The sequence below is a fragment of the Scylla paramamosain genome, chromosome 22, assembly GCF_035594125.1.
Source record: "Scylla paramamosain isolate STU-SP2022 chromosome 22, ASM3559412v1, whole genome shotgun sequence".
Classification (NCBI taxonomy): domain Eukaryota; kingdom Metazoa; phylum Arthropoda; class Malacostraca; order Decapoda; family Portunidae; genus Scylla; species Scylla paramamosain.
In genome coordinates this window covers 3,192,997-3,215,000 of record NC_087172.1, presented here as the reverse complement: position 1 = coordinate 3,215,000, position 22,004 = coordinate 3,192,997, and the positions used below count along the sequence as shown (strand labels likewise).

At 46.8% G+C, this 22,004-nt stretch overlaps 1 protein-coding gene, 1 long non-coding RNA gene and 1 other non-coding gene across 3 annotated transcripts in view; 2 read left to right on the top strand and 1 right to left on the bottom strand.

Annotated features, from left to right (window-relative positions):
* Positions 1-453, top strand: part of LOC135111837 (uncharacterized) — a 1,376-nt gene extending 923 nt beyond the window's left edge. Inside the window, exon 2 of the mRNA XM_064025549.1 lies at positions 1-453. This exon is cut by the window's left edge and continues 81 nt beyond it. Within this exon, the coding sequence (XP_063881619.1) occupies positions 1-453 (453 nt within the window).
* Positions 1-22,004, top strand: part of LOC135111850 (uncharacterized) — a 98,939-nt gene that overhangs the window by 58,177 nt on the left and 18,758 nt on the right. The window lies entirely within an intron of this gene.
* Positions 1,305-1,386, bottom strand: Trnal-aag (transfer RNA leucine (anticodon AAG)). Its single transcript has one exon. It is a non-coding gene; the product is annotated as a tRNA-Leu (tRNA).

Sequence of the window (22,004 nt, the reverse complement as noted above, 5' to 3'; positions counted from 1 at the left end):
AAGATGAAGGCTGCTGAGGATGTGGGCTCTACCAGCAACTCCGAGATCTTCAGGCGGGTAACAAGACATCACCAACATGGAGCAGATGTGTCTTTCTCATCTGTAGAGCGAAGCATGCTTCGAGCCAAGCGCCGAATTCAACCGAGGCAACCACACACTGCAGAGGAGTGCGCCAACATTCTAGAAAGCTTAGAGGCCCAGGCCTTTAACGTAAACTTCAGATCTGTCGTCACAGATCAGGGAAGTGGTCATTTGGCAATTATTTTTTATTCTCTAACCCTGGTACCACTGATGACCACAATTAAGGAATGGAATTTTGATGGTACTTTTTACACTGTGCCTGCACTCTTCTACCAGCTCTTCACATTACTTGGATTTTACAAAGGTCATTCATTCCCACTCATCTTCACCTTGATGACATCAAAGTCTAACCCAATTAACCCAATACATTAATGCTGTCGCTTACACATTTGATAGCTCTGTTTCAGCATTTCAACTTCCTGGAGACAGTGCTGATGAAAGTGGGGATGAGCATCAAGGCCCTGACAACGCAGCTGGTACTCAAGATGTTCCTCCCGAACTTCGGTGCAGCATCTGCTTAAGGCGAAGGGAAAGGACAGTTGTTCTTTTGCCCTGCCGACATGCCTCCTTCTGTGCAGATTGCATAACTATCCTTGTATCAGCAGCAGATGCTAACAACCCGGCAACATGTCCCACTTGTCGTACTGCCATTCAAGACAGGCTTGAAGTTTACGTTTAAAATGTGCCATAGTAATTTTTTTTTTATATATATACGTACGTTTTAGTGAGAAATGAAAAAAAATATCATTGTAATGCCATATTTTATATATGTAAGTTTTACTGAAAAATAAAAAGTGCCATTTTAATTCATGTGCCTTCCAGTTTTTACAATCATATTTTTTACTTGTAGGAGATATGACAGTATAAATGTAGGAGTTATGCCGGATGCACCATACTGCCGCAGCTCCTACACAAAAACAAGTGTCAGGCACATTTCCTACATAACAACTTGATACCCAGCGTATTTCCTACACCTACTGCGTGTAGGAGATATGCTGTATCTCTGTAGGAAATATGTCACTACTCTAAAAACTGCTTAATTTGTATTTGATGTGTCCTGTAGGAAATGTGGCGTAGGAAATGTGGCGCGGCCCCGACAGTACATATACTATTTGTGGACGGGCGCGGTGCCGGGCGCCGCGCGCAGAGGGTGAGTGCAGTTGCTCGGCTCGTGTGGCTCCCATTTTGGCCACCCAGCCAGCTCATGAGTGCTTGAAAAACACTGGCAGCGGTGGGATTCGAACCCACGCCTCCGAAGAGACTGGTGCCTTAAACCAGCGCCTTAGACCGCTCGGCCACGCTACCGTTAAAATCATTACTCGTGCCTGGGAAATAATTCCAGTGATTATGAAGACGCCTGTTGTCATATAACAACATGCGTATCTTGATAGTGTTTTGAAGCATTAAGCATCAGTGGCAATACATATCAGCTGGTAAGTGTTACACAAGCCTAATGCAACTTTAACTGTCCCTCGTGGCTGGCCTTGGTGATAACATTGGTGCAAGCACCCACCACGCTTGGCGGGGCCTCACCAAGTGTCCGGCCTGCCTTAAGAACGCAAAGGATTTATTTTGCGAATCCTTCAAGTGTATACGAAGGTGATTATATATATATTTTTTTAAGATGGCATCTTTCCAGGGACAAAAAAAAAAAAAAAAAAAACAGGAAGCGCCAGTCCCTGAAGAGGATAGTCTAAAAACAAAGTAAATAATCATTGGAAGTGTCTTAAAATCTCCCTCTTGAAAGAATTCAAGTCACTGGCTGGAGGAAATACGCAAAACAACCAAGGAATTCCAGAGTTTACCATTACAAGTAAAAAAAAAATATTGGTTAACTGGCACTGGAGAGGCGTCAGGTGGTGATGGGAACGTAGCAGGTTCACTAACATCGCAAAGAAAAAACATACATTCGTTCACTTTTGTCCTCTGCTCCTCCCCTTCTCTCTCTCTCTCTCTCTCTCTCTCTCTCTCTCTCTCTCTCGCTCTCTCTCTCTCTCTCTCTCTCTCTCTCTCTCTGGTTAAGTTGATCACGACAGCAGAAGACCGATCGCTTCCGGAGTTTTGTTCAGCATGAATAAGGTCGTAAAAAATAATGATAATAATAATAAATTCAGACAAAATAGATAAAGATGTGGTTATGATCTCCTCCTCCTCCTCCTCCTCCTCCTCCTCCTCCTCCTCCTCCTCCTCCTCCTCCTCAGGCCACCTCTTTTACTCCCCCTACCCCTTGTTCTTTACTTCCTCCCTCCCCTCAACCTCCTCACGTCTGCACCTCCAACCCTTCCTTCTTTTACTGAAACTAATTAGATTTTCGAGTAAGGTAAAACATATGAGTGTATCTTGTGTCAGGCAGAATACATGTGCTCATTCCCCCTTCTCCTCCCTGTCTCTTCCTTGTGTTTTTCCTTAAACCTTCTCCCTTCCACCTTTCCCCTCTTTCCCCTTTCCCTCCCCCTCGTGTTCCTCTTTGATGCGATTTGATGAAGGGAAGATAAGTAAAGTGACGCTATAAAAGAGGATAACATCGCAGGGAACGTTCTTGTTTTCGATGTATAAGAGAAAACACTAACACGCACCCACAGGTAAAAGAAAAAGAAAAAAAAAAGAAAAGAAACTGATAATATTGATGATGATAATGCGTAGTGATTTCCGAAACTTTACATTGTTATCTTAATTTTTTTTTCGTCTTCGTGTTCTCGACTTAGAAGAAAAAAAATATATAAGTAGTAAGGATAACAGTGATAGTTAGACAGTGTAATTTTCCGGGAGGGGGGTTTTGTTCGCATTTTCCTTATTACTCTGAATGTTTTCGGTGTGGAAGGGTAAACACACACACACACACACACACACACACACACACAGTAAATAAATAATGTTAATAATTGTAATATCAAGACGTACTGATTTTTTTTAAGCTGTTCTTACATTGGTCTCTCCTTCCCACCGTGTGTGTGTGTGTGTGTGTGTGTGTGTGTGTGTTATCAGCTTCCGTTGTTGATGTGCGTCTCATTGCAGGGGATTTTCGCATCGTTGCTCAAATCACTATGCTCTCCAGACGCAATGTTCGTATTACTTAAGTCTCGCTGTCGTGATATTAGAATTATTATGTTCTTCTCGGGATTCGATGCTGAAATGAGCGTTCTCTTCATGTTATGACTCTGACGTGATCTTGTTCCTGCTGAGACATGATATTGAAATTCTGGCAAAACATTCAAGGATTTTTTTTTTTTCATCTTTCTTTTCTATATCTTCGTTCTCGCATTATGAATAATTTTAGACAGTAAATGATACACTGCTTGAAACTTTTTATCTTCGTTCGTTCTCGCATTATCAGTAATTGTTAGATAGTGGCGGTAAAGTAGTGAGATGATAACCCGTGACAGATGACGAGAAGAGCGAGCAGGGACAGGACACACGAAACCTGAGTGAGAATGCAGTGAGAGTGAGTGAGAGTGCAGTGTTACATGGTAAGGAGGAGGAAAGGAAATGAGAAGTGTTTGAATATCACTTTTAATGGTGTGAACGAGATTGAGGAGGGAGGGGAGAGAGAGAGAGAGAGAGAGAGAGAGAGAGAGAGAGAGAGAGAGAGAGAGAGAGAGAGAGAGAGAGAGTGGAGTGGAAATATTGTGATATGTAGCACGGAGAGCGAGGCAACGGGAAGAACTTGTGAATATCTGCATTAACCCTTTCACTTTTCTTTCTTTTTTATATTGGAGGAAGTACTGGCCAAGGGCAACAAAACTAGAAAAAAAAAAAGACCCACTGAGGTGCTAGTCCCTAAACAAAGCCAGAAACGAAGCTGAAAAATAAGGACAAGTGTCTTGAAACCTTCCTCTTGACAGAGTTCAAGTCATAGGAAGGAGAAAATACAAAAGCAAGCAGGGAGTTCCATAATTTACCAGAAAAGGGAATGAATTATTGAAAGTACTGGTTAATTCTTGCATTAGAGAGGTGGACAGAATACGGGTGAAAGTAGAAAGTCTTGTGTAGCGATAGGTATCAACTCACAGCACTAAAAGCAATGCATGGACTCTTTACATCGCATCTACAAGAAAGCACGGTATAAAAGAAATGGATTTTGCAATTTCTAGCTTGTACAATGTTTGGAGGTGACTAGAACAAGAAAAGAGTCTCAGATTGTTAATAAAGGACAGAAGTGACGGATAGTAGTGAAAGACATCAAAATTATAAGTGAGATAGAGGATGGAGGAAGAGGGAAAGGCAGCAAATGATAATAAAGAGAGCAACGTAAAGGAAGAACTTTTGAATATCTGTATTAAAACTGTGAATGAGATAGACGATAAAGGAAGAAGGAAAAACAGTAAATAATAACACCAGTAATACCAGTGAGAGGAAATTCGTGACACATGAAGGAAGAAAAATTATTAGGGATACATGTTAAAATAAATAGAAGGTAAAAATAAGTAAGGAAAGGAGAGAGGAGAGTGCAAAGTGAGAAAGGAATAAGAGAATGAAAAGTAGTAGTGAGGAATAAGAAGAGGATTAATGTAGGAACTGTAGTAAAGGAAGTAGAGAGAGAGAGAGAGAGAGAGAGAGAGAGAGAGAGAGAGAGAGAGAGAGAGAGAGAGAGAGAGAGAGAGAGAGAGAGAGAGAGAGAGAGAATTGCATAAAGAGAGACACGCAAAGTAATGGGGGTGATATAGATGCTCGTCTCCTTCACGCCATCTCTCTCCCTCATCACGCATGCTGAGTCCCACCTCTCTATTTCCTTTTATTGTTCCTCGCAACAGTTTTACTGCAACAGTTAAGGTAGTACTATGCTAATTCAATTATTCCTAGTTAGTACTCACCATCTTGTCTTGTTTGCACCCTCTCTCTCTCTCTCTCTCTCTCTCTCTCTCTCTCTCTCTCTCTCTCTCTCTCTCTCTCTCTCTCTCTCTCTCTCTCTCTCTCTCTCTCTCTCTCTCTCTCTCTCTCTCTCTCCTCTCTCTCTCTCCAAAAAATTGTTGTCATTCTAACGCACTCCTCCTCCTCCTCCTCCTCCTCCTCCTCCTCCTCCTCCTCATCCTCATCCTCCTGCCTGCCTGTGGAGGACACCGGAGGGACACGGCAGGTCGCAGGTCATTACACGCTCCTCATGTCCCTCATTCAGCCTCAATTATAGGCTGTGCTCCGCCCCGCCTAGGCCTAATTATTCCTACACGGTTGTTTATCACGACTTAATGGATAATGCTGTGACTCCAGTGCAGGTAATTGCCTTAGATCACCTCCCCTTCGTCAGTGTCAGAGGAGAGGTGGAGGGAAAGGAAGAGGAGGGGAGCGGGAGGGGAATGCTGGTGGTGGAAATGGGGGAGGAGGAGGAGGAGGAGGGAGGAGGAGGAGGAGGAGGAGGAGGAGGTGGTGGTGGTGGTGGTGGTGGTGGTGGTGGTCAGCGGCCGTAGCACAGTGCTGGTCTGACCCCGGCAAGGGCGTGTGAGTGTTGTGGGTGCCTGGCGGCGGCGCTGCTGGCGTGGTGGTCGGGCGGAGGGATCCGTGGCATCGGGCGTTGCAAATGGCTTGTTCTGGCGCGGCGCCGCCCTCTCGACGCAGTGCTGCAGCTGCGGAACTTAACAAGGCTTGAAACCAATTTGTTACGTCTAATTTAATCTTTACATTATCTGTTCTCGGGGTTTTGGTGGAAAGTGGCTCCCACACTGCTGCCTCAGTAACAAATAAACCCTTCATGTGATAAGGCCGGATATGCCGCCGCGTTTTTATCACCATAACATTAGTTTCCGCTCGGCCGTGATTGGCATGTGGGAAAGTCGAGGCAAAAATTTACGGAAGGGCAAGGCAAGGGGATCGTGTGCGGTGTGCCGCGCCGCGCTGCGCCCGCCAACACCACCTCCCCTGTCCTGCATCTTGACGCTCGTCCTCCTCCCCCTTCGCGTCGTCACCGTCACAAACTCGGTGGACGTCACCTGAGCGGAGCGGATCCTCCAGAGGGCGGGAACCCGGCAATGGTCTCGGGGTTCGCTTCCTGCAGCAGCCCAGGCGTGTCCGTACGTGTCCTGACGCCTGATGGTGCGGCGGGGGTGTGATGTACCGCTCGTGGGGGAGGGAGGGGTTTTCTGGGGATGAGGGAACCTGCTAAGTAGTGTAATTACTTGCATCGTTTTGATGTTCTGCAACTAAATCGCAGCTCTGTGTCAGGCTGCCACGTCCTGTGTGCGGGTGTGTTTCTCACGGCGCAGTGCATGCGGTCAGACCGCTGGGGGTGAGGATCATCGCAGGGGAGGTGGGGGGGGATCATCGGCTTCACGTGACGTGATGGCCCCCGTGGCGCCGGGGTGGCGGGGGGTGGCGGAGTGGTGGTCGTGGAGGCAGAGTAAAGGGAGGGAAGGAGAGAAGGGGGGGAGGGAATGGGGGGGAGGAGGACAGGGGAAGGGAAGGAACAATTACGCGGTGTTTACTTCCACTAACATTCTGCAGCAAAGATGTAAGAGCTGATAATAATAATTTTGGTAATAGTAATTCAGCCAGCATTATGTGCCGACCTTCCTCGTCGCTTCTCGGTGCGGCACACAAATGTTACCTTTGTGAGGAATAATGTTTTTGTGAAGCCACTTGCATATTTCGTGGAGCAGGTAAAGGTACGAGGAGGAAGACGCCGAGGCAATCACAGCTCTCTTTTGAAGTATTATAAAGTGGTAATCAGATCCAAATACTCCACACTTGGGGATTACAATGGACTCATTTCCTGCTCATGCTCAGGCGATTGAGGCTGAGGCGGCGCCAGGGAAAGGAAGACCAAAATACTTGAGGCGGCAAGCACGTAGCACCACCCCATCCTCCACGCTACACTTTCATCACCACTTCTCCCTCTTTCTCCTCTCCAGTTGCAGTCTCCTCTTCCTCTCTGTTCCTATTCTTCTCCCTTTTCTCACACCCGCGGTGCAGAGGGAGGCAGGGTTGCCGCTGCGTCACAGCGGACACTGCCCTCCACTGTACCTGGCCGGCCAGGGCGACACGACCACCAGCAGGAGGTGTCACGGGTCCTCCCAGCCTCCCGTCACCACCTTCCGCGGGCTATTCTTCTTAGGGGCGCGGGAGGAGTGTTGTGGCGAGCAGTCCGTGCCGCCCCCGCCAGCACTCCCCGCCGCGACCCTCCTGCCTGAGGCTCCTCACTTCAGACTCCCTGCGAGCTCCTTAGGGACTCTCCAGGATCCCGCCGAGGAACAAGGAGCCCCGTGGAGCACCAGGGAGAGGAACACGCTCCCCGCCGTCCTCCCGCGGCTGGAGAGTCAGGGGGAAGGGAGGGTGATTGGGACCAGGTGGAAAAGTGATTGGAGTAGCGCCAGGTAAACGATGGCCAACCGGGATGAGTCGGGATGGCGGGAAAAGTCCTTCAGGTGGAGGCTTGTGACCTTGAGATTGAAAAAGGGGACTCGGAGAGCAGAGGTCAGGGTGTCAGGATGAAGCCGTCAGGAGCTGGCGGTGCTTCAGGAAGCTTGCAGGACTCAGGATGTTAAAAACTGGTGAGATGCGCGATAACCCCAAAGTGTTGAGCGGGGGAGGCGTCGGACCCCCGCCCCATGAATATAAATGATGGACGCCAAGCCTGCCACTGGCCGCCCCATGCCTGCATAATGAAGGAAGATGATGCTGCCACCCTTCAGGAGGTGAATATAAGAACGCAAGAAAACAAGGGAAGTTGCAATAAGCCAGCAACCCTACACGCGGCAGTCCCTTTATAAAGCATACTTGCCTTCATCCACCTATCATTCCTCTCCATCCTTGATTCATCAAATTTTAAGAAGCCATCTATCACATGATTTCAGAACCAAGTCTTTTTGAAACTTAACTTTATCATCCTTGAATTCGTTATTTCCTTGTCCCATCTTGATTACTATAATGGTCCTCATTAAGAATCTTGTAGAAACGTCAGCCCTGTTATATTCCTGATGCCACTTAATACCTCTGTCAGATCCCCTATCAATCTACGCCTCTCTAACGAATGCAAATCTAAAAGTTTTAATCTCCTCTTGTAGGGAATATTACCAATCTCATGTATCTTTCTAGTATTTCTCCACTGAACTGACTCATAAACTTTTATTATTTATGTAAAACAAGGACCAGAACTGCACAACAATGATCGAACAAGGGCTGTCCAGTGTCTGAAACAGCCTAGGCACGTCACTTTTACCAGTCGAAACCCCAACCGACTCATAGATTACACGAAACCACATGTGTATCAGCCACAAAATGACAACAAACCACATCAGACATAAATATTCATAGCCCGTTGATTACACCGGTAAGGTCAAGAGGCGAGCCAGGTACCAAACTTGCAGAGCTGAGGCAACGCTGGCAACACCTCCAGTACTTTTGGTCTCATCAGGAAGGAAATTCTTCTTGTTCCGCTTTAGCACTTTAAGGACAAGCTTTGGCGAGTTGGTGCCGCGGTGGAGTGTGGCGCAGGTCTTAATGGAGTGCTGATACGGTTTATTTCTTATTTATTTTTTATTTTTTATTTTTTTCCCACGTGAGACTTCTTAGTAACGAGCACCACTAGATCTTATTGGTGCTGTTATATTGTTGCTGCTGTTTGTTGTTTCTGTTGTTTTCTTTGTTGTTTCTACTCACTCCTTCAGGTTTAAATTATTAGACAGTAGATAGTAGTAATAGTAGTAGTATTAGTATTAGTAGTAGTAGTAGTAGTAAAATAAAGAATAATAAATGATGGAAGATATGGAAGAGAAAAAAGTTCTTGAAGGCAAAGAAAAAACTGTAGTAAAAAAAAAATGATAACAATAACAGTAATACTAAAGTAATAATAACGCACTAACAACGCAAGACAAATGCCGGTCAAGTGATATACAAGAAACCACTTAAGTAAATCAAATGAGGTAATTATAGGGTCGAGAATTCCACCTTCTCGCGGCGCGGCGGGACCGAGGCGGCCAGCGAGGCTCCGTCAGGTATGCAGGACAATTAAGGACAGCGTTGGGGTCTGCCTTCCCTCGCTTATAGGAAAGTGAGTCTTTTTCTCTTTCTCCTACTACTACTACTACTGCTACTACTACTACTGCTGCTACTACTACTACTACTACTACTACTACTACTACTACTACTACTACTACTACTACTACTACTACTACTACTACAACAACAACAATTACAACTACTACCACCACTACTACTACAACAACAACAATTACAACTACTACCACCACTACTACTACTACTACTGCTACTTGTACATAACCTATAGTTAACGAATCAAGAAACCCAAAAGACGTAATATACTCTGAAAATATAATCTTGAACCGACATCATCTGCCAGAGTGTTGTTCGTTGTGTTAGTTCGCTGATTCCTGTCTCATCTGGTGCAGGGCGAGGCAGGGAAATAGAAAGGCATGTCTGGGTATTAATAGACAGCGCGAGGGACAGCTAGAGTGGCAGAGGATGTGATAACAGTGCGCCGAAGGATGCTGTAATTAAGGGATTGGTGCCAAGGAGTGAAAGGAAATTATATAAACAGCAAAATGAACCATAGTGATAAACGGAACAAACGGAACAGGTACAGAGCGACAGAGAATAATGAAGGAAACGGGAAGGGGAAATGGGGAACGGAAAACAGGGGGGAGAGATAAAGGTAAGCAGGTGGAAAAGACACATGGAAGAGGAAGAGAAAAGGAAGTCGAGGAAACGAGAGAAAAAGAGAAAGCAATCTGTGAAAGAATAGCAAGCAGGGGGAAAGACACGTAGAAAAGGAGGAAGATGAGAAGAGAGAGAGAGAGAGAGAGAGAGAGAGAGAGAGAGAGAGAGAGAGAGAGAGAGAGAGAGTCGAGTAAGCGGGATAGGGACAAGCAGGTAGCAAGGTAAGGGAAGGGCGAGGGGCCGGAGGAAGGAAGGAGGCAGGGAGGAAGGGAGGAGAGGTGGCGCAGGCCTGGAGGGTCGTGGACTGAGAGGGTCGTGGTGAGGGCCCCTGGAGCGCCTACAAGACGTCCTGCCGAGCTACAGAATGGGCGCCCGGGACGACCCAGCCAGGGGCCCCTCAGGCTTCTCCTTCGACCACTGAGAGGCCCCGCAGCGCACGACAAAATACCCTCAGCAGGGGAGCTCAGATACCGCAGGATAAGAGATAAGGGCAAGAGAAGGGAGGCACGGCTGGTGGGGATGATGGTGTTAGTGGTGCTTGTGGTGGTGGGTGGTGGTGGTGGTGATGGTGATGGGTGGTGGTGGTGGGGCAGGTGTCGTGGTTATCGCGGGGTTTGTGGTGTTGTGTGATGGTTTGCCGTGAGGAGCGTGCTGACGAGTGTGACCAAGTGGTGGTGGTGGTGGTGGTGTGTAGTACTGGTGTGAATGGCGGTGGTAGTCTTGTATTGGTGTGGTGGTGCTTTTGGTGCTGTGGTGATGCTAACGGTGTGGGGATGGTGGTAGTGATGAAAGGAGTGGTGTTTATGGTGATAGTGGCAATGGTGATGATGGAATTAGCGGTGGTGTTAGAGGAGGAACTGATGATGGTAGTAGTGGTGATGATGGTAGTAGTAGTAATAGTAGTAGTAGTAGTAGTAGTAGTGGTGGTGGTGGTGGTGATGGCTGCGTCGGTGGTGATTGATGCATCAGATACAAGCACTCTTTCCTTCCTATGCACCCTACTAGGTAATCCTACAATAAAAAGGAAAACGAAACCGGCGTACTGATGCTCCGTAAATAACAGGTTACAAGTGTAGACATGACCCAGCTATCAGATGGCGTGGTGGTGGTGGTGGTGGTGGTGAAAGTAGGCTAACATTATGGTGATGAAATGAATTGCGTTGGTAATCATAACGGCGACAAGTAGAGAGAAGGAGAACTGGGAGACAGGTTTAAGTGGAGAGATGGAATTCAGAGAGAGATGAGATGGCTGGACTTTTAGGAAGAAGACACACTGAATAGAATATATTGGGGACAACATACAAGAGCAGCCGAGCACACTAGGGATTAATAAGGCAAAGAAGAATGATAACAAGCGCTATAAGGTGAACTGTGGTAAAGAAACATAACCAAACACAAATATTAACAGACCTTGTAGTCTTTTAAACGTTTTCCTGCAGTAATTGTGTTAAGGTGATGAGGGAGGGGCTGGTGGATTATTGGTACTGGTGGTGGTGGTAATGGTGGTGATAGTAACCGGAATTTAAGTAATGTCGTCGATATACACATAGTGGAGTGTAGAGTGGTGATGAAGTAATAGCTTATGTGGTAGTTAAGGTGATGGTGGAGGTGATGAAGTGACCAGTGAGCTATTGGTGATGGTGTGACGGCTGTGGTAGTGGTGGTGGCAGTGGTGATGATATTGTGGCGATGGTGGTGACGGGGCTGGTGAATATCGTAGAAGTGGTGGTAATAGTGGTGCAAGTCAGCAAAATTGATAACAAGGAATCACTTTGGCAGCGAGGAGCAGCAAAAAGAGAACACAGAACAAAATAATAAATACATGATAATAGTAATTGTCTCGGGGAATACACACACGTTAAAACTAAACAAGAATTAACAATAAGCAGTATCCATGACCCAATTAACTGCAATATTTCTGGGGATCAGTTATTATCGCCGAGTTTGTGGTGGCAGTAAGTGTGGTAATGACGCCTGCTCCGCCAGCACTGACGTGATAAACGCCGCCAAGTACAAGCCGCGGCTGATGTATAATTGTGCAATCACCAGCTGCAGTCGGAAAGCAGAGTAATAATGCGCTAGTGTTGATTATAGGGACGGAGGGAGTGTGGTGGTGGTGGTGGTGGTGATGATAGTAGTGGTGGTGGTGGTGGTGAAAGTGGTGTTGATGTAATATGATGCTGTTTGTTGTTGTTGTTATTATTATTATTATTATTATTATTATTATTATTATTATTATTATTATTATTATTATTATTATTATAAGAAGGGGAACAACAACAACAACCACAACAACAACAACAACAACAACAATAATGATTATATTGATAACACAACAAAAAAAAATACAACAATGAAAGCAACAATAGCACTAACAACATCACATAAACTGAATTTATTAGTCACGGGAGGAAAAACATAAATGAAAACGAACATACACACATACATACACTCTTCAAAAGTATATTAATAAATAGATAGAACAAAAAAAAAACAGGGACAAAACGCCAACACTTCCTGTCCAAACCACAACATGACTGGTACATTACAACACTCAATAGAATACACTAAAAAAAATAAAAATAAAATAAAATAAAATAACAGAAAACAAGGAAAAAAGGATTAAGATATTCCCAAACCTTCAAATATAAATAGAAAGAAAAAAATATATATGTCTGAGAGAAATAATGTGCATAATTTGACAAGAGGATGATTACGAAAGTAAAAGGAAGAAAAATAGGAGGAAGAGGAGGAAATGGAGGAGGAGGACGAGGAGGAGGGAGAAGGGAAAGAGACATAAAGAACAGCGGAATGCGATAAAAGCAGAGGAGAGAAGATAATTAATAAGTAGAAGGGTTAATAGAAGGAAACACTAAAGAGGAAGAGATGGAAAGGAGATAAAGGGGAATAAAGGAAAGGGGATAAGGAAAATGGGATCAAAATTAGAACCTTAAACCTAGAATAATAATAATGATAAAATAATGATAATAGTAATAACAATGACAAAAAGAAAAAGAAAAAAGAGAGGAGGAGGAGGAGGAGGAGGAGGAAGAGTCAGAAGAAGAGGAGGAGGAGGAGGAGGAGGAGGACCACGTGTAAGGAGGGTCTAACTTATGAGGGACATAAACGATGATATAAAAGGTTAAAAAAGAAAGAAAGAAAAAAGAAAATCAAGTCAAGTCGCCAACTGAAGAGTGATGAGACTGTTTGGTGTCGTAATATCTTCACTTTTCATTCTCCTCCTCCTCCTCCTCCTCCTCCTCCTCCTCCTCCTCCTCCTCCTCCTCCATGAACTGGCGCTGAGCTGCAATTACAGAGTCCTGGGCGAAGAGGTGATGAGAAAACCAACCCATAAGACTCATAATCTCATCACTCTCCAGAGAAACTCGCTCTTCTAACCGTCCTTAGCTTAGCTCTGTCCTGGCCGGGCCGCTGCAATTGGGTAGTACTATTAGCAACCGGCGTGAAGTAATTTATGAATCGGTACCCTTATAGCTTCTTATATTTTTTAAGAGATATCGCTTGTATCCAATTATGCACATGAAGCCTACGTGAAGGATGGCTCTCTAAATCCTTCCGAATTAATTAGAAGTGGCACAAGGAGGAGACACTGACCCTGAGGAACGACTTGCTTCACTTGCTTTGCTTCAGTCAGTCTTCCGGAGCAGCGTGTGTTTGGTGTCTGGGTGCTCTTATGTTTGTCTGTCTGTCTGTATGTATGTATGTTCTTGCTCTTCCTCTCATTATGTCTCTGCTCGTCTTTCTTTTTTTTTTTTTCTTTAACTATTTACTTTCTTCCTTCCTTCCGTTCCTGCCTGTTTTCCTTCCTTATTTCCTTTCCTTCTTACTTCTGTTCGTTTATCCTTCCTTCCGTCACTGTGTGTCTTCCTTTCGTAATTCTTTCCTTCCTTCCTTCCTTCCGTCCGTGTTTGTCTTCCTTCCTTAATCCCTTTCTTCCTTCCTTCCTTCCGTTTATCCTTCTTTCACTTCTTTGTTACTTACATAGATTTGTTTGTATTTCTCTTCTTGTTCCTTATTTTTTTTTTTTTTTTGTTTAATGGTTTAATGTCGCGGTTTTGTTTCCTTGTGTTTTTCTTCCTTATTTTGTTTGTTGTCTTCATCCGTTTTATTTCCTTTCTTTATTTTATGCTCTCTTCTTTCCTTATACATTTGTTTCATAGTTTGTCTGTTTTATTAATTTCCTTCGTTACTTTTCATAGTTTCTTTATTCCTTTCTATACTTATTTCTTATAGCTAACCTCCCTTACTCTCTCTCTCTCTCTCTCTCTCTCTCTCTCTCTCTCTCTCTCTCTCTCTCTCTCTCTCTCTCTCTCTCTTAGCATCTACTAATTTCACCTTCCCTCCTCTTTCCCCCTTTCCCTCAATGCTCTCCTTCTCACACTAAATGACATGGCTTATTACAGAGAGCCTCAATAGGACCAACAGATCAACGTAGTACCGTCTGTTTATCCTTTGTCTTCCTTTACGTTCCCCTTCCATCCCCCACCACCTTTATAGTACCCCTTCCCAATCGCCTCCCATCCTCCATTCCTCATTTACCATCCCCTTCCCTTGTTACACCCTACTCCCCTCCTTCATTCTCATTCCTCTATCCTTCTATCATCACGGCTCCTCTCTCTTCCACCTGCTCTTTCATCTTCTCGTGGTACTATTACCCATTCGAACATCAATCATCAATCTCAAGGCATCAGAGCGGCCATCAACACTATTAGAGGCACCGTCAGGGGTCCAGGGTAAGGAGGGGAGGGGCTCGGGTTTGGGGGAGAAGTAGGGAAGGATAAGGAGGAGGAGGAGGGGAAGGGTTTTATGGGAGAGGAGATGCAGGTGGTGATGGTGAAAGAGAGAGAGAGAGAGAGAGAGAGAGAGAGAGAGAGAGAGAGTAACGTAAAATGCAACTAAAGACTAAATGACAAATACACGAAGCTCCGAAAAACACACACACACACACACACACACACACACACACACACGAAGTGAAGCGATGAAGTTAAATCTCTCGGAAGGAAAATTGTGGGAAAAAACGTATTTTGAGAAGGGGTGCACGTGACCAAGACGAGTACCGGACATGGAAAAGACATCAGTGGCCATGGAAATGGTAGTAGTAGTAGTAGTAGTAGTAACGAGGACGACAATTTTAAGTAAGATATCAGTGTAAGTAGTACTGAAGTTAGAGGCAGAAGTGGTAGTTAGTGGCTGGCAATTACAGTATGCACGAGTAAGGATAATTGTGGCAGTGCTCGTGATGGTGACGGATGAATGTGACTCACTTCAGGGTAGCAAAAAATAATTGTGGGGACCCAGTAACCTGTAGGTGTCCCTTACACACACACACACACACACACACACACACACACACACACAGATAGATAGATAAATAGACAGATATTGACCACAAATCAAGGATACATACTAACAATTTGTTCCTCATCATAAAGTAATTACACATTTGTAGCCCACACTAGTAACAACTTAAAACATCTCTTGTTAAACTACCAACGAGATTAACTTAGCCAGTTAAGGTTGAAATATGAAGAAAAAAAACCTAATTTAAAGAAAAAGAAGATTAATCTCAATAAAAGAAACGAACCTACTGTAACACACACACACACACACACACATTACCTCCTCACTGTCCACTCCACTACAATGACTGACCTCTAATAGGAATTCTTGGGTTAATTTATGGAAATCTCATTACATTTCATCACTGAAGGAATCATTACCCGCCGCCATTGTTATGGTCATCACTTATTGGCAACTTTATGACTCCTCGACGCAGGGACTCCATTTCTGGCAGCTCCGGGGGGTCGGGAGAGGCGGGGCGGGACGGGCTGGCGGCGAGGTGGCAGAGGGGGGAGTGAAGGAGAGATGGACGCTGTGACGGACTTGCTGTGTGTGGTGGTGGTGGTGGTGGTTGATTTTGTGGCATGTGCGGAAAGATGTTCATTTGGTGTGTGTCTGTGTGTGTGTGTGTGTGTGTGTGTGTGTGTGTGTGTGTGTGTGAGACGTCGGCGCACATTTCCTCTCGTCGTCGTCTCAAGGGCATTAAGAGGACACGTAAAACAACACCCACTGCTAAGCTACCTTGTTCTCCTCCTCCTTCTCCTCTGCCTCCTCCTCATATTATTATTGTTATTATTATTATCATTATTATTATTATTATTATTATTATTATTATTATTATTATTATTATTATTATTATTATTATTTTTATTTTTACTACTACTACTACTACTACTACTACTACTACTACTTTTACTGCAATCACTCGCGAATCTTAAGTTGCTGAGATGCGAAGGTCACATAGAGATCAATGATTAAATCGCTTTACACACACACACACACACACACACACACACACACACACACACACACACACACACACACACACACACACACACACACGTGGATGTGAGGAGTGTGCGCGGATGGAAGCACGTGAAGGAAATAAATACACCGTTGACAGATTACCTCAACATCGTTCTTGGTGTCTATTTCCGGTAATCCTCGACTGTTTCCGGTAACACGATCACCCTGGTCGTCTCTCGAGTCGTTGCCTTCGTCCCCTGCACACCTGAGAGCCTCGCGCCGCCCTGGTGACGACGCTTCCTCAGTCCCGCCAATCACAGCCTCCTGCAGAGCGCGTGGGTGTCTGGAGTCTGCCTTACTTCTTGAGGGACGACACCGCACTTTAGAGTCTGCTGTGGCTCAGAATGACAGTGACGCGACCAGTCAGCTTCAGCAAGGACAGTCAGCGCACGTGCAGCTGCATGGGACGTGGTGAACGACGCCTTAGTGACTTACGTGGACGCTGGAGTGAATACCAGTAGCGAGCAGACCTCATCCATCACACCTGCTGCCCATCGGCCGCCCGCCCGCCGCCCGTCGCTACGCGGGTGAGGGGGCATCACCGCCATTATCATCGCCGCTGCCGCTGCCTCTACCAGGGGGTCTGTGGAGGAAGGGATGAACACTTGAGCGAAAGGCGAAGCGGCAGCACATCGAGAGGAAGGATTGAACTGACATGGAAGAACATTGTGTGCAGAAATATTTTCTGTGAGAGGCGGCAGGATGTGGAGCGTGGCTGTGCGGGGTGACGAAGGTAACCTTTAGCGGGGGTCTGGCCTTCGTCGAGGGAACAAGAAGTCCCGCCAGGAGGCTGGAGGGGCCTGGCAGGGGGCAGAAAGTACTGCGAATAACATGGGTTCCCGCCAGGAAAACAAGGTATCATTGTGGGGGTCAAGTGTCTCCCATTAGGGATGAGCAGCCGCGCTATTGGGGGCAGCGCGCACATCATCATACGCGGCGGCTCCCATTCTTACGCTCGCCGCGCCCCGCCGCCCCACAATGCCAGAGGCACCTTTGGCCCGCTGAAGCCATCACCTTACCATAGCGTGCTTCATGTCCAGTCTGTAAGCGTCTTCATTTCCTCAAGAAGCTGCATCAAAATATCGCACACAAGCAAATAAACCCCAAGAACAAGACCTGTGGCCGCGCCTTGTTCCTGGCGCCTGCACACTGGCGGTGCTCGTCCTTATGGTGACCCACTTTAGCGGCGAGGTTAATCAAGGTCGCCGCCCCCGCAGTGAGGAGGGTTGGAGGGGGGTGGCTGGCTTCCCTGGGTGCTCTCGATCATTTACATTTGCTCATCTTTCGTCACCCTGTGGGAGAGCCGCCGAGGCTCCAGGAGTCCTCATTTGTACTGACTCCCGGCTACCGCCACCGCCGCCGCCACTGTTGCTGCTGGTGCTCCAACGCAGCCACTTAGGCATGTCTTAGGGAGCCGTTGCCGCCTGCTTCAGCATCTTTTAAACTTGAGTGTCGTATTTCAGCTTAAGTGCTCAAAGGAGTAGAAGTTATAGAAGTTAATAGATGATAAAAGAAGCCTTCACATGTGTACGAATGTTGATGTAACAGTAAGTTCACTAAGGTTTCTTGACTGGAATCTTTCTCTACTCTTTTCTACTCTACTCTTTTTATAAGAGGACTGTCTGGGTTGACAGGCAACAGCTGATGATCAAACGGAAAGCTGATCTCTGACGCTTCACATGCTCGTGGCCACAAGGCGCGGGAACGAGTACATAAATTTGGTTGTACATCTCATCAAAGTTAACAGTAATAGTCTTATAAACACTTGTGTCAAGACAAATACATCACACATCACACAATACTTCAGTCTTCAGTGGTAAATAATCGTCAAAAACAAGACGATAGTCTCGTCGAGGCTCCTAACTTGAGGTTTATGCTCTACAATAGAGTTCCTTTGTTTTATACGCTGACACTTTTCCTCTTGCGTTTTTCGGCCTGAGCCGCATCGCCGTGTCACCCTTGCCGCCTCATGCTGCAGTAACCTTGTATGCTTCCTCGTTGACAGGTGACTCAGTGGACGCCATGCCAGGACAAAGCCACAGGAGGCCCCAGCAGGAGCTCCTTGTGTTCCACGTGCCCTCGGCGTCCTCTGGTGTGCCTCTCTGGTTTCCCCGGGACGAGCTGGTATTATGAGCCTCCCCACAGTTGGCTTCCAACAGGCTGTTATTGGGACGAAGGTTTTGATATACTCATATTACTCTCCCACTGACGAAAGAGGTTTTGGCAGTTGCCGGTAAGGGTGCGGGAGAGGGCCAAGGGTGAGGCCGCGGGTGAGGCCGGTCAGCGCCGCGGGTAGCAGATTGTCTGCCGGACGGCCGCCGCGTGTCGCCCGCAATTTCCATTTGTTCATCTTTCGTCACTCTGCGGGCGGCGGGCGGCGGGCGGTGGCCACATTCCCGAGGCATCCTGGTCCCTCACCCCCGCCCATTCTGCCCATCAGGGTTAGCTTCACAGATTTGTCCCAAACACGTGTCCTGCCCCTGTGGTGGTCTTATGTGTTGAGTCACGTCATTGTATGCATGTTTGTAGCTTGTATATTTAGTACTTGTATTTAGATCTAAGGTGAGAGATATGAATGTCAGTTTACTAGAGCGAGTCATGGACTATTCTGCGATGAGAGTGAATGTCTTCGCGCTGTCGTCATCACTTAAAAGATACTTTCAAGAACTAAACTGAAGAAGAAATTATGAAAGGTAAACTTGACACTATTGCATATATTTTATCTGTGACATATTTTATAACTTCTCTGTATTGATTTGAAAATTATCTCGCTCTGCTGCCCTTCTTGTGGTCTCGAATGTCCACACACACACACACACACACACACACACACACACACACACACACACACACACACACACACACACACACACACACACACACACACACACACACACACACACACACACACAAATATGGCTTGGTAATTAGATAGATTAATAAGCAAACAGACTCATATAACAGCATCTAGAACAATACTAAATATATATATGAAGTAACATATAAGCTACAAATACGTATAGATAGATTTTCAGTTAACTCATTTTGACAAAGAATCATTATATGCAAGTCTGTACATCCACACGTGTGACATACGAAACAAGTGCATAACCTTCTGCTTCTTTGAGCTTCCTAACGGGCAGCGGCCAGCCACAACACGCATGGCACAGTATACGGGCTTCCCGGGCCCTGTGCAAGCCTGAAGGGCCCCGTGGTCCATTACCGGGGCCAGGCGTCAGACACCAGCGAGGGAGGCGGACCTCGAGTGCGGCAATTAGTGTTCTTTGCTGTACAGTGATGGCGCAGTGGTGGAGGTGGCGGAGGAGAATAAGGCCCGTTAGAGGAGGTGAAGGAGGCAGCACCACAAAGGGCTCCACACGCCATCAATGAAGTGTAATTTGATAAAAGCGCCGCTGGTAATCGCTCACCAGGTGGTCCTCCGACAATAGTCTGGATTTGTGGGAGCGAAAAGAAAAAAGCTAATGTGAAGGAGTGTCCTGGAGAGAGAGAGAGAGAGAGAGAGAGAGAGAGAGAGAGAGAGAGAGAGAGAGAGAGAGAGAGAGAGAGAGAGAGAGAGAGTTATAATGGAAGAGAGACATTTTGAAACACACACCCTCTCATGGCTTCTCTTACTCAGGCAAAAATAACCAGGACATCACCAATGACATCATGAGTATAGGAACTCTGTGTGCATTTTACTGATTTTAGTGAAGAAGCGGAGATGAGGTAGACAGTGAGATACAGGTGAAAGGTGGAGGGGGCGGGGGCTGCGTGTGAAAGGGAGGGAGGCCGATGATGGATGGTTAGGTTTTTTGGTGGTTGTGGTGGTGGTGATAGTAGTAGTAGTAGTAGTAGTAGTAGTAGTAGTAGTAACAGTGATGGTGATTATAATAGTATTTGTACGTGAAGACTGTTGTGGTAGACAATAGAAATAATAATGGTGGTGGTGGTGGTGCAGGCGAGAGACGGGACGCGCAGGAGGCCGAGTCATGGTCCAAGTGTTTGCGGCGCCGCTGATTAAGATTAATATCCACCGATTCATTTCGAGGATTAATGATGACTGCTGATGGAGAGTTGCGCGCTCACACACACACACACACACACACACACACACACACACACACACACACACACACACACTTTCTCTCTCTCTCTCTCTCTCTCTCTCTCTCTCTCTCTCTCTCTCTCTCTCTCTCTCTCTCTCTCTCTCTCTCTCTCTCTCTCGTCAAAGCCGACTTCAAGGTATCGATGTCTTATCAAGAATTTACATAAGAATACTCGCGACAAAGGAATCGCCGCCACTCTTATTGGCGGCTTAGGTAGTCACAAGATGCGGCGATAACCTGGAAAGTCGAGATTACCCCACAAAGCCGAGGAGACAACACGCCAACGAGACCCAGCAGAGACACACCGCCACTAATCCCATCTGTCCCGCCCGCCCCGCTGAGCTCAGAGACTTGCATTCAGCACTCAGTATTCATTGCGCTTGCTGAGGTGTGGGAATGAGGTTAGAAAGAAGTGTGTAAGTGTGAGAGAAGGACAGAAGGTTGGGAGAAGGAAGGAAGAGTAATGGGAAGAGCCTGAGAGAGAGAAGTGGTGTGTGGCCAGCGGCTGTGGGAGCGGCAATTGATCATTAGGCGTCATTGTGGTGGTGAATAAAGGGCTTCGTGTACCGCTGACGCTGATAAGGACTCCTGATACTGATTACCAAGAAGCTGTGGCAAGATGTTAACTCCTGTTCCGCCTCACGCATCAGCCTCCTCCTCTTCCTCCTCCTCCTGCTCCTCCTTTCACTCCATTTGTGCTACTCATGATCTGCTGTTGTGACCATGTTGTTGTGTCGCTTGTGTTACGTCGTGCTGTTGTTCTTTTGTTTCCTTTCGTCAGGTGGGTTCGAGAGTTCCCTCCTCCTCTCACACACACACACAACAGCGTCGCCCATTCCCGCCCGCACGCCGCCCACTGCCGCCTCGTCCTTGGCGTGCACACAAACCTTAGGGCTGTTAGTAGCTCGGCATTTTACAGGCTAAACGTTTCTCCTCGCGTCATTCTCTCTGTGTCTTCATTTACATAGATATTTGAACGCCGCTATTATCAGCATCGGCCCGGAGTATGGGCGTGTGGAAAGGTAAGCCCCGGATAGCCTTTTCACCTCTATGCGCCCTGACCGAAGCCTGAAGGTGCTGCCAGGGCGGGGCGGAAGGGACGGGCTCCTCTGTCCGGGCTTACACGCCGAAGAGAAGCTGCTCGTTTAAAATTCAAACTACAGGGTTGGATTCAATTAGTGAACCGACCTGCTCTTCGCCATTGTGGAAGGAACGCCTCGGTCCTGCCTTCTGTCCGGGGTGATGCGCTGCGCTCCGCCCCTCACCCCGCCTCTACACACCCTGCCGAGCCTCCTCACCTCACCCCCACATATCCTTTCGTGCCCCTCAACCTATCCATACACACAGCGTTGTCCCCTTATCACATCCCTACACACCCCGCCACCCTTCCCTCCCCCGTCCCATCACACCACACCGTCCCTCTTAGTTACCCCGCCCCAGTCGTGTCCCCCTCTCTCCCTCCGTCATATCATTACCATCATATCCTAAGCTACTTGTCTCGCCTCACGTTCTGTTCTAGCCGGCCCGTCACTCCTGGTCCTGGTCTTTATTCTTTGCTTAAACGAACCAAAGCTTCCTCCAGATTCCTCTATCCCGTCATAGTCTCACCCCTCGTAGCCTCCTCTCGAGTTCCACCTCCTCTCTCAGCCCACTATCTCTACATCGTCGGTCGTCCCTCCTCAGCCGCCTCTGTCCCGCCCATCAGCCAGCCTCTAATCGTCCGCCACTCCCAGCACCACGCCCCTACCCAGCCCTCTTTAATTGCGTTATACAATAATACATGGATCTTTGCCTTTAGCTTCTCCTCTCCGCCCGGCTCGCAGG